We start from the raw sequence: 13,316 nt of genomic DNA, 5'->3' as shown, positions 1-13,316 counted from the left end.
AACTGAACATCCTTTAGTTGAGGACTGGTCATCAGGCCAAAAGAAGACACTTTTTGAATGCACCTTAAACTTTGTGAAAAAGTGCTCGACATTTATCACCTTTTTCTGACCTTTTAAAGACCGAACAGCTGATTGATTAATCAAGAAAAATAATTGGCAGATTAATCGATAATGAAAATAGTTGATGTTTGCAGCCTGAACAGAAATTTTCAAATGATACTTTCTTGATGAGGACTTGCGCAACTGAAGCACATGATGATGAGCAATGAGAGTCTTTCGGGACATCGGACAACAATTTCACGGCCGCGTTTGCATTCGTTGCATAAAGTACTAATGACAATTTCACAGGAGAGAAAAGGACACATTGTAGGAGAAAAAGAGAAAAACTGGTTCACCATTGATCATCTGAATCATGACGTCACAATAAGTATCTCTCAATGTAATACATGAATTTTGTTATCCGTGATGAGCTCTGTGCAGTACTCAAGTGTTTTTCTTGAAACCACCAGGCGCCCCCCCCCCCCCCCAAACAATGTGATCAGTGTCGTTCAGTTACGTCTACTGTGGTTTAAGGTTTTCCACTGAGTTAAGAAAAATGAAATATCTGAGTAAGTCAGAGGACAAAATGAATACAAAATAAACAATAACACATAAGGAATTATTTTATATGAAGAGTAAATAAGGTAGATAATAATAATAGTAATAAGATAAACTCATAATAAAAGTAAGAAAGTGCGAATGTGTTGACATCGTGTGTGGTGTAGTGATGAAGAGAGAGAGAGACTGTACTTATCCTCAACCAATACTCAACTTTACTTTACTTTTTTTTAAGGCCAAAGATATGTTGACACGAGAATTTTAAAACTTTTATAACAATATACGGGCAGTAAAAGCATTTTTGATGAGGATCAAAGTGCAAGTGTTGCAACTAAGATACAGTATGCACTGACATTTTACAGTTAAATCACGTCTTTTTGTCCTGAAATTACTTGCCAGCACTTATGTACATACCAACATATCTGCGATGAGTCCATATCAGCTGATATTTCTGTGAATATCAGCTGATTCACCGGTCGGATTCTGTTGTATATGCAGCATGTGGTACTGACAAAGTGAGATAGTGAGTTGTGCGTTGGTTGTAGTCAGAGTATGTGCAGTCAGAGTATGAAGTAAAGTCTATGTGTCTGAGTTACAAATCAAACAGCTGCTATTAAAAGTTAGACCCTCGCAAACAAAAAGAATGACCAAACCACAGGTCACAAGCATCTATTTGACATGAACACTCACAACTAACAACCGTCAGGTCAAACGTCCCAGTCTAACGCCTCACTAGAGATGTCTTGTTTTCACCATTCAGATGGATTCAATGAAAATGATTCAGGTCCTGATCCAATAAACAACCTCTGCAATAAACAGCAACGGAAAGTTATTAATACAATTAACCCACTAAGCGGTTTATTTATCTGCTGAGACAATGTTTAAAAATGATGTTGGTAAGAGCATCTGCTTGTCAAATATAACAGATCATAGCTGCGTCACTTTCAGGCTAGCCCATTAAGTATTTTGTCATTTGTATATCCATCAAGGGGAAGTCAGGTATCAAAATATATCAAATGCATGTACGTTTTCCTGAAGATTTAACACGTGAGATAAGGAACATTACTGGACACTCAAGAACAGTAACATTGCAACATCTTTTAATGTCTTGAATGTCTCTTTTATCGTTTCGACTACTGGTTTTTAAATTGATATCTAACTCTGCATTGAGCAGTAGCCTGCCAGAGGTCTTTACACCTCAAATGTGTCTGGATAGATCTTGAAGAAATTTGTACAAAATAAGGAACACAAATTCAACATTTGTATTTGATGGCGTTAAAAGGTCATGACAGACATGGAGTTTTGGGTTTGAATGTTTAATTTAATAAAAACTTCATGTGACTTCAGTAAAGAGCTGCAGAAAGCAGACAGATCTGTTACTGCAGGACACGGTGGAATAACATGATTTTAACTAGTGAAAGGGACACTAAGAGAAAAGTGGATGGAATATAGAGATGTACATTCATAGTTACAGGTAAACAAAGCCTCCGCTTTCCCTCCCTCCACCATTTCGTTAGTCATTTCAACTTTATGGTCCCTGCAGGAGACCGTCCCAGCATCCAGCCTCCTAGCAACGGAGAGACAGTGAGAGGGACAAAGAGAGAGAGGGAGGGAGGGAGGAGGATGGAGGCTAAAAATAGCAACAGTGAATTTTGAGCACCATCACACCTCAAAGAGGCATCGCTGCACTACTGAGCACACTTCCTGATCCTGAATATTATCCTCACACACACGCGCACACACACACACACACACACACACACACACACACACACACACACACACACACACACACACACACACACACACACACACTCGGTGTAAAGCACGATCATCGTGACTTAGTTAACGCTGAAATATGTTGCCAATTTGCACCTCTCCTTGCTTTCTCCAACACACACACTCACACATTCACACTGACACACACACATTCACACTGACACACACTGACACACACACATTCACACTGACACACACAGACACACACATATACATACATTGAGTATAGGACAACGAGAGACAGCACTCCAGTTCAGCTGCAGGAGCAATGCATCATATTTATAGACCAACAAACTCCCCTGGGTTCAGAAAATAGAGGAGAGATGAAGGTTGAAACTCAACCACAACGCCACACGCACACGCTGGCAGACATTTACATGTTTCAAGGACGTCATCATCCACAATGAAACACAATCTGGGAAAAGAGGAGCATCTGAAAAGCTGCAGAGGAAGATGTGATGAGTCAGGGCGGCACAGCGACTGTCTGCCTTAAAGAGGGACGGATGATGGTCAGGTTTGTGCGTTATGGGCGGCAGACGAAGAGGAGAGGGTTGGCGATGAAGGAGCAAAGACGTCAGAGCATCAGCGACATGGAAAATCCCATGACTGAAGTGTCTCTGCTTTGAGCTCCCTCCATTTGTGCTGCATGCAGATGCAGTATATGAGGTCACACTATGAAGGATCAGGCGCTGTCTGTGATGAAGCTGTATTTATTTAAAATGTGTGGGGAAGTCAAGAGGATATTGAGACATCAGCTGTATTAGCAGTGTTACAATATGGACAGCATGTTTACAAACGATGATACACAAACTTCACGGTAAAGATCTGCATACAGTCGATAACACGCGCTCTTATCTAAAATAAATGGGGCCATATTCAATGTTAACCCGTCCTGGGTCTGATGTCTCATTGCTTTTCTGTCATTTTTAGAAATGTTAATGAAGAGCCGGTCAAATGACCAACACATTTGGGCTGGGTACCGAACCTTTTTTGTTTTAAGACGTATAACTTTTTCTCCGTTCACGCAGGAGTAAATCTAATCAGCGTCACTGAGCCAGTGCAGCTTATCCCGTACATAGGCTGTACTCGGGCAGACTGCCAAGGTAGATGTACTCACTTGGTTTTAATTTATAGAAACCTTACAATAGAACGACTTACGCCTCTCTTTGTTTTGCATGTGCTGCAGTAATTGGAGGCTTCTTTGTGCTTAAGTCTATATCTGCCTTTATGTGAGGCGTTCAGGGAACATTGGTAAATAGTTAGCCATACTATTGCTTACAGATTCAGTTTTCTTCACTGTGATAATAATCTGTTTGCATACATTTTTGAAATGTTCTTTTTCTTAAAATGGACTTTATAGAATTAAATAACAAAGTCAAGGTGTCTTTCATTGAACGACACCCGGCACAGGATTTAATAAAGAAAAAAAAGGGGGATAAAAAAAGAATATCTGGTCTTTTAATCCTTAGTGTGGGTCACGCTGCAAAAACACTGGATCCTACATTTCCAATGATGCAACTTGATCGAGTCTATTGCAGGAAAACAGAAAACATCAACGTTAATGTTTCTGTTTAAAATGTATAGTCTCCAAATCCACGCTGAGATAATCCTGATGACATCACGATGACATCATCAGGGTTAATGTCTCAAACTTGATAAAGCTCGTCCCGAGACGTCATAAATCTGTTTTCATAGGCAGAATAGGACTATTCATGTCAAGTGAACTGTGTGTACAAAATCAATCAAGTATTATTATGAGATGAATTATAAATGCATTTTATTGATCATATTGGAGGATGAGACTAATTTTGTAACATCAGTAGTAATGATGGACTGCTTTACTGACAACTCGTGTTTACTGCCACCAGGTCTTTTTTTAATCCAGTTATATTCAGCGTTCAAAGATTAACCGAAACTAGGAGTGGATTGCGAGTAGCTGGCTCAGATGAGGAAAATTAAAGTTACCAGTAATGACGTCTACATCTAGTCCACACTATCAGTACATAGTAGCTGTCTGCAGGTACAAGGCTGGGTTGATCCTAATCCTGGTTTAACTGAGACAAAAGATCAGGACCCGATTAGGCTAACTCTGGGTTTAACACCGGCTAATCTCATTGCAGTCAACTACACCGCAATTTAATTACATTCACGTGTGGCTGCAGGTAAATCCTACCGCTGACACAAACGCCTCCGCTTGGAGAGTTCTTGTCCTGAACCACGGACAGAAACATGGACACAAAGAAATTCAGGGAGAAATGAAGCGGTCAGTATGGATGTGTTGAAGTAAAACAAAATACAAGATTCAACCTCTTCCACCCAAAACTGTGGCAAAGTCAAATCAAAATGTAACTTTGAATTTAAAGAAATTTGACATGACGTGCCTTTTTCACAAAGTTTCTGAAGTCATTTCATCTGTAAATCTGAGGCCTCTTCTTCCTATATTCCTATTCCTATATTCTACTGAAGGACAATAGAGGTGGAGATTTTCAAGGTAACGGAGATCGCGACATCGGGAGTGTGCACAGTATTATGTGCATGTGCGTTGGGGTCGCAGCCACAAGGCGTCTGTTTACAAATCTGATCAAAGTCAACAGCAGATTAGAGCGACTTCACCCTGCTAATACTGAGCTCTGAGCTTTCACTCTGAACTGAAGGCCCTCTTCCCTGAGTTTTCGCCCACTAATCACGTATCTCTAACAGTGTCTCAGGTGTTGAATATGGCTTTTAAAGTTCGGTCAAAAATCATGACTGATACATTATCCATGCAGTTAATCTCCCCGGACATGAATTCCCACTCCTCCTCTGGTCTGTTGTGAAGAATGAGTAGCAGTGGAGTGCCTGAAATAATCTTCTTCTTTTAACTGTGCACAAGAATGAAATGAATTCAGACAAGTGCACTCCTAACCGTAAAAGTGCATCAGGTGGAAAATAGATGAAAACCTTAACACATTTTACGACATGAACTGGCAGAGGCAACCGTCCAGACCGCTGCAGTGGTATGCAGAAAGTGTTTGGACCGCATATTCTCAGTAAAGCCAGTCGATGGAGCCCCAGACTGCAGAAGCCTCGTCACATGATGCCACTCATGTGAGAATCTGCTGTTTTTCTGCTCAGCTGGGCAGACGCAGCATGACGCCAGGAGTGAGAGACCTCAGTGTTGGTGGAGAGTTCGGTAGGGAGGAACCTCGATAGTCTCGCTACACCCAATGGCGTCGGGCGAACAGCACGACAGGCGTGCGAGTGGTCTAGTAACTCTCAAAGATCAGCGTCTCTTACTAAGAAGCTGTGATGCTGCCCAGCACATAATCACATTAGTGTGGCCAGTGACGACTCCTGGAGAACTGCAGTTCACTTCTGTAGTTTTCAAAGGAGCCGGAGAAGAGGATGTCGGCCCACGGCTGTCCTCTCTTGTGTTTACACCTGACAATGGGCCCGAATAGTTTGATTCAATTTATTAGAAAGACACGAAAGAATGTAAACGGGAAATAAAACGTGTTAATCTGACTCAATAGTTTCTTTGTTTTCTAAAACTGTCTTTCTATTACTGCAACCAAAAACCAGCTTCAGCAAACAACAAACCTGAGGAACATTATTAATATGTCTAAGTGTTATTTATGTGCAAGTCTATAGGACACCAACATCATTCAGAAGAACAACATATTCTCCAGCTAGCCGGCGACGAGCCCGCAAGCTGAGCGGCTACGAAAGGTGGGACAAACTACAAGCCAGTTACAGTGATTCAATTTTGTCAGTCTGTAACAAAGATGTTATTCAGATACCAAAACAGGCTAAAATCTGATTTGTTGTTAATCGGTAGTTATTACTGTCCGGCTGATTTTAGTAACATAACTATTTTCAAGGGTGTGTCAGGAGGGCTGAGGCTCAGTGTGCCCGCACCAAATTCAAGACATAAAGAGGACCGAACACTCCAGAGATGACAACATAAAGGCTAAAAACCACCACCTTAGGGAATCAAAGTCCAACTTCCTAAACGTTTCCAAGAGGATTTTAAGCGCCACATCGATTTAATGACTGGAAGAGCTGAATTCAAAACTTAAAAGGAAGCAAAAACTTACTTCGACAAACATATACTCCAACTCCCGGTTCATCTTGTCTGCTGAGCGATCTTCTAGCTCATGCTGTGAGTCTGCTGGTTTTCTGGACGCCTCCAGTCACACAAGACCAGATTCTAACTGATGAAGCAGTGAGCTCCGCAGCTCGCTGGCGGATGAAACCTTCCCATTGTGTCTGCGGACACGAGCAGCGCTCGCAGACGTTCCCCTAAAGTTCCTCGCCCTGTGACAGATGACTGGCCATCCGGACTGTCTGTCAACAAACGGCCCGGCTTCCTTCATCGATCACATGAGCTGTGGTGCGGACAGACTTTCCCAGCGAAAACAAAAACTGTCTCACAAACCAGTGACATGGCTCCAAATAACAACTTCAGAACCCTCTTCCTACACACACGATTTCAAAGTGTGTCAGCGTTTTACGTCTAACTTCGAAACCTGCTATTAATTTTCTTCTGCGTTGTGTAATAAGAGATCTTTCACTTGCTTTCAGATACTGGTTGAAAACCTAAACAGAATTTTGCAATAAGATGACGAAACTTTCTTTCTCAATTTCTCAGATTAAATCATGTCATTGCAACACTGTCACACAGCCTCAGTCTGCCTGCATCGACCTTATGTGTGCCGTCTGGACTACATGCCGGAGTGTAGACAACATGACTGCGCAATTACCTTAACCAAGTTATCTCGATAATCTAATGCACATGCTCTCAATTAGAAATAGAAGGGGGAAAAAAAAGAAACCAATCACACCAGATAATGTAAAACCTGCCACCTAAAGCGGCCGGGACGACACCTGGATCACATCAAGTGTGACCTTTCTGTTAAATAATGTATGCATTACAGCTATGAAGTGAATTTCACACAGATCAGATTGAGTTTTGTACATGAGAAAGCTGCGGTTTCCTGTGTTTATAGGCTAACAAGCTTTATTTGGCCAGATTTGAACTACAGCTATCACATGTTTACACTGTGCGTACGCCCAGCACAAAAAACACGCACATCTTCTGAATCGAAGCTACTGTATCAACATGCTTCATCTCGGCGAAACAAAACAACAACAAAAATCCACGTGTAATAGTAATCATGTGGAATTAAAACAGCAGCTTTGCCACCGCTGGTCAGGGAGCTGCGAGCCGTAGAGATCGGCGCAGCAGCGGTTGTCTTCCCGCCGTCATTCACATTTCAAGGTTGGCGTTTCAGCTCCACTGAAGGAGCTTTTTGTGTTCCAGCTTCACGTCAGACCGGATGAGATGAAACGACAGGTTCAGTTTGAGCGGAAGCAGTCGACTGCGCCGCTGTCTGGGGGGTTGAAAAGGTCAAACCTGCCTGCGACGCCCCAACGAGTGACGTAACAGCAGGTGTTTCTCCCCTCCGTCAGCTGCTCCCGACTCCGGCTCGCCGTGCGACGTCGCTGACCGGCAGGGAGGGAAACGGAGGGAAAAACATGAGGCCGCTGGGAAGGTCAGCATTTTCCTCAGACGCAGGTTATTAGCTAAGTTATAAAGAAATACTCTACGTGACTAAAATTATAACGCGTTAGCTTGACATCCAATGAAAAATGAACTTCCATGGCCTCCGCCAATTCCGTAAATGTTAGCAAACACGTCACAACCTGTAAACTCAGGGTTTGTAGGAAATTTGGGTTTCCGACGTTGTGAATACCACACGAGGGGCCGTTCACATGAACTCTTCTCCTGTACGTGGTAAATACGACCCCATTTGAACGCAGCAAATGACGAACTGCATAATCACTGCAACATATAAATATACAAATTAAGTCTTTGATGTTGGTAGACTGTTACAAATACACTCTCTGGTGATACTGAGGCAGATGTTTACTTTACTAGACAGACAGACAGACAGACAGACAGACAGACAGACAGACAGACAGACAGACAGACAGACAGACAGACAGACAGACAGACAGACAGATAGATAGATAGATAGATAGATAGATAGATAGATAGATAGATAGATAGATAGATAGATAGATAGATAGATAGATAGATAGATAGATAGATAGATAGATAGATAGATAGATAGATAGATAGATAGATACTTTATTAATCCCACAAGGGGAATTTTTTTTTCCGCTACAGCAGCATTATATTTATGACAGTTAGACATTTCAATGACGGCACACACACAGCACCAGTAATGTGTGTGTGTGTGTGTGTGCGTGAGAGTTAAAAAGGCAAAGACTCGCATACTGTTTCAGAACAGAGGTCTGCAGTGACGTGAACCTCTAATCCGTGGACAGTATGAAGCTTCATGAGACCCTGCTAGAGGTACATTTTTCTCATCAGTTACCCAGAGATCTTATTGTTATGAAGATAGCACGTTCAATAAGTGCCTGTGCTGTAATACTACCATTATCAAGGGTGAGAAATCATAGTTATAATGACGGCACCTCTTATTACCACTCCTACCCTCTCCTGTGTTTCCTCAAGTTAATCTTCTTCTCTTTGCTACTACTGGAAGAAATATGACAGGCAGGATTATTGAAAGTGTTCAGCAAAAAACACAAGGTAGTGAAACATTATCTGGGACTTCACTCAGCTACCTCCTCTTGTGTATTTTTGTCCCGATCCCTCCTGACCATGCAACCACAAGTGCTCCTGAGTAGGACTGGGCAATACATCAATATCATGACATGAGAGCAGCTATCACCTTAGATTCTGGATATTGTTATGTGACATAAGTGTCATCTTTTCTTGGATTTAAAGTCTGTGTTACAGTAAAGTCATTTTCTGAACTTTAAAATACTTTCCAGCAGCTCTAATATTTGTCTTTACCCACTTAGCCAATAGATCCACATCACTGATGATTATTGATCAAAAATCCCATCATGTTAAATATTTTGTGCATTATAATAAGCATTATTGAGGTATATGGTCAAAAATATTGGGTTATTTGATTTTCTTCATATTACCCAGTGTTACTCCTGAGCAGGGTGAACATAGTTCATTAGTGTTTCACCACCAGCTGCTGCGCAGATGAACTAAAAACACTGATACAGACAAGTCAAGGCTGTCCGAAGTGCAGCGAGAGTCAAAGCATCTCTGTACGACTCTCCCACACAGTCAGTTTGTCATGAAGCAGGATATCTGCAGGGGGAATAGTTTGTTTTTCAGTTTAGGTTTATAAATCGACGCTGCATCTAGCCGTTCTAAAAATATGGCACACGCACTCCTTGTGGCACAGCAAACACTCCTTTAAATGCGGTGTGTATTTTGGAAACTCCAGGTTGTGTGTTGAAAAGTCTTTTCAGCTCTGAGTCATCTTGCGTCTCACTTCCATTCCTATGCGAATATCCTCCCTCCCTTCAGCCTCTGCTTCTCGACACACAGCCCTGCTTCATTCACCTTCACCGCCTCTCACTGGTTTTGATGCCGATATGTTTCTCTGGTTTATAAAGTCTAATGAAATGACCTTCTCTCGCCTCTCTTTATACTGGCGGTCGGGTCAGACGGGAGCCAAACGATCAGGACCTGCTCAATAAGCGTCTATAAGGCTGACTCATACACACAAAGGGCAGAGTGTTTTCCACCCATGTGCTGGAGAAGTAAATCACAGAGGAGTCTGACATCAGAGACCAACTTCTAAAACACACTGTGCCATTCAGAGCAGGAACTAATGTCGGGTTTCCCAGCAGCCACTCATTAAGCATGCATCCAAACATTCACAATTAAAGTCATTTAACAGCCAAACCGCTTCTTATGGAACAAGACAGCCGAGTTGACTTCACGTCAGATCCTGCTGGCAGAGGAGACGAGCCCGGCAGCCTCAGTCGATATCTACTGCCTTTTGATTGGTGGCCGTTTGTAACTGAAGACCCAGCTGCTACTTAAGCGCAGCCACTGCATCTCGTTTTTTTTATTCTGAAAAAAGAGTGAGAGTAGGCGGCGACACTGCGGTATCTTCAATTAATAATACTCTAAAAATGAGTCATGAATCTGCCAGTCATTTTCTTAATTATTCACTTCCATGTTTTTTTTTTCCCCATTAAATGGTGTGAAAAATATCCTGCACAATTACCTGAATCCCACGGTGACGTCTTTAGACTGCTTGTATCATCCAAAAGCCCAAAGACAAACTTACAATCACAAAGAAAAGTCATAAATCCAGACAACTGAGGAGATACTAGTCTGCGACTGTCACTTAGTCGACTGCCAAACAGCTGCAGTTCTGTTCAAAAGTAGACTAATCGTTTAACCAACAAACTTTCTCAGCTATATTATAAACAAATCTACCAATTTCGCTCTTGATTAATCATTTGTCCATTTTTAGTCTTAAACTCAACGGGGAGTTAAATGTCTGAAAACTATTAAAACCAAAATTAAGCACAAGTTCTCAAAAGTCGACATCTTGAAATCGTGTGTTCAGGCCAATCAGCGCTAAAAAAAAATCCAAACACATTAAATTTCATCCGGCACATATTCACATTAGAGAAGCTTGAACCGGTGCATGTTGGGGATTTTTGCTTATTAAGAGATCAAGGTCAGGACAACTGACAGATAAATATTGTTCCAGATTAATTTTTCAGTCAGTGTTTCAGCTCTTAATGCAACACTTAGTTGGTGCTTCTTTTGTTTGTTTCACTCCACAAAGGTCAGAGGTCATTGTCAGCTCAGCAAGGACTCGCAACGTTTCATCATTTTCTAACAAAAGAATTAAATCCTGTGTCATCTTGGACCCCATATCTGGACCACTGAAGACAACAGACGCCGATGAAGCTTTATAAATCCAGCTGAAATGGATCAAAAGTATAAAAAAAAACAACAACAACAACAAAAAAAACACAACAACTCCGCGGTGCTGCAGTTCAGCAAAGAGTTAAAGACGAATTTCAGAAGCAATCTTCCCATTTTCTCTCCACCAGAAGCTGAACACACCAGCTGTCAAAGTAGGGGGGATGGGTGACTCATCGCCTCACACACACACACACACACACACACACACACACACACACACACACACACACACACACACAGCAGACCGAGGCTTCGGGGCCTCCTCTGGTCTGAACATCCTGGATGCTCAGAGGAAGGATGCTGCGTTGGCGGTACCCGGCCTGCCCCGACTCGGCTCACGTCCCACAGAGATGGGTAGCACACCTGAGACGAGCTTCAGTACGACACCAAACCACCGACAACTATAACATCCAGACGCACAGGATTTGAGATAAAGCCAAATAGTGTGGTTTAAAGAGGTAAATAAGCAGAGCCTCCATGATGGCTGGCACCGCCTTTGCATCATCCCAGCCCCCCCACCCCCTCTAGTTTACAGTGGGGGGATGATGGGAAACACGAAGGCCAAGGAAAAGAGGGATCTTGTTTTGGGTACCAAAAGGCGGATACAAATCAAATGACCGACGAAAATTGGAATAAAGATGATTTTGCTGCATGTACGTGAATGGAAAAAAAAAAAAAGAAAAAAAAAGGGTCGACCGGGAGGAGAAACCCGAGGCGACTCTCCGCCGCATCTGCTCGCTTTCTGTCAGCTGACGTTACATCTTCAGCACCAAAACACACGTTTAATGCGGTTTCAAAAGCATTTTCATTCATTTTAATGCCGCCGCCGCCACCACGCCTGCTTCATGCATCTGCACATTTACGAGGAGAAAATCAAACTGCCAGCTTGTTTATGGGCAGAATAAAAAAATAAATTAAAAAAAGCTTAAAATTTGACGATTTTTTTTTTTTTTCCAAGAAGCGACCGGGACGTTTACGTCGCCGACGTCCATGTTAGCACGCCACGACACGACAGCTCCGGATGAATATACACTTGCTTTACCTTTGTGTACAGCTCCGACGCTGCCATGGCGGTCACTCTCTACGTCCTCTCTCCAATCTGGGCTAAATGTCCCGCAGGTCTCCGCGCCGCATAGGACCCGGCCTGTGTTTTCATGCGGCGGAGGGAGACCGTCTTTAGGTTGGTGCGGGGACTCAGGGGCGAGAAGAAGATGTGTCTTTTATCGCCATGATGACCTGGGAGAGCTTCAGACTACTGCTGCTGCTGCTGCTGCTGAGGTTTTGGTTGCCTCACTTTGCATTGTGGGTATGATGGATGAAATGATTCAGCCAAACTGGAAGCCTGCTGCCGCGTGGAGAACTGCGCCCCCTGCTGGACGAGGGTTAGACATGCACCACCTGCAAACAACAACAATGAAAAACATTCAGTGTTTTTTTGTTGTTGTTGTTGTTGAAACACTTCTGCAAACTGCCCTATCCATTAAATAGATAAAGCACATAATGAAAGATGTATTTAGAGCCCTTACTTAATTAACAATACCAATAACAAACAAGTCTTGCGTGAAAAGTCATACTTCAGCAAAAGTACACGAGTATTAGGTTAGGTTAGGTTAGGTAAGTTACTTTATTAATCCCCGAGGGGAATTTTTTTTTTTCGCTACAGCAGCATACGGAAGCAACAAGATAATAATAGAACAATAGAAAAGCAATAAAATAGCAGTAAAATTATAAAATATAAATATAAAATATAAAATGCACAGTATATACAGTACAGTATATATCTATATATATTATATACAAACAACCAAAAAACACAGTCAACAGTATTATTTTGCCAGAGGTGAGTTATTGTACAGTCTTATTAGCAGCAAAAATGCAGCTTAGAAATAAAAGTAGTGGTTTCTTGAATGTTTGGTGTGTAAGCAGCATGCTACTGTCGTAGCTGCTGCAGGTGGAGCCTGCTTTATATCCAGTTTCATATGCAGGAAAACCAGATCAGTCTGAGAGTCCGTCAGATGATTACACAAATCTGTTTGTTCTTAGATTTTTGTGAGATATTGGATCATTTACTAAAATGATATCATGAGATAGACGTGAGAATTTTTGGAGGGAA

General features: G+C 42.1%; 1 protein-coding gene across 2 annotated transcripts in view; it reads right to left on the bottom strand.

The window, feature by feature from the left end:
• Nucleotides 1-12,509, bottom strand: part of myo5aa (myosin VAa) — a 52,253-nt gene extending 39,744 nt beyond the window's left edge. The window contains exon 1 of one of the 2 annotated variants that reach the window (XM_069690505.1): nucleotides 12,246-12,509. In XM_069690505.1, coding sequence (XP_069546606.1) covers nucleotides 12,246-12,272 — 27 coding nt within the window. In that variant the 5' untranslated portion in view covers nucleotides 12,273-12,509. The remainder of the gene's footprint in view (nucleotides 1-12,245) is intronic. The other variant, XM_069690504.1, reaches the window with a different exon arrangement.
• Nucleotides 12,510-13,316: the final 807 nt, after the last annotated feature.

Source organism: Brachyistius frenatus, unplaced genomic scaffold, assembly GCF_029030835.1.
Source record: "Brachyistius frenatus isolate BFR_SWC_R1_liver_20210118 unplaced genomic scaffold, ASM2903083v1 Contig_9, whole genome shotgun sequence".
In the NCBI taxonomy this organism is placed as follows: domain Eukaryota; kingdom Metazoa; phylum Chordata; class Actinopteri; family Embiotocidae; genus Brachyistius; species Brachyistius frenatus.
Note: the sequence above shows the minus strand (reverse complement) of the source record. Positions and strands in the feature narration are given on the sequence as shown.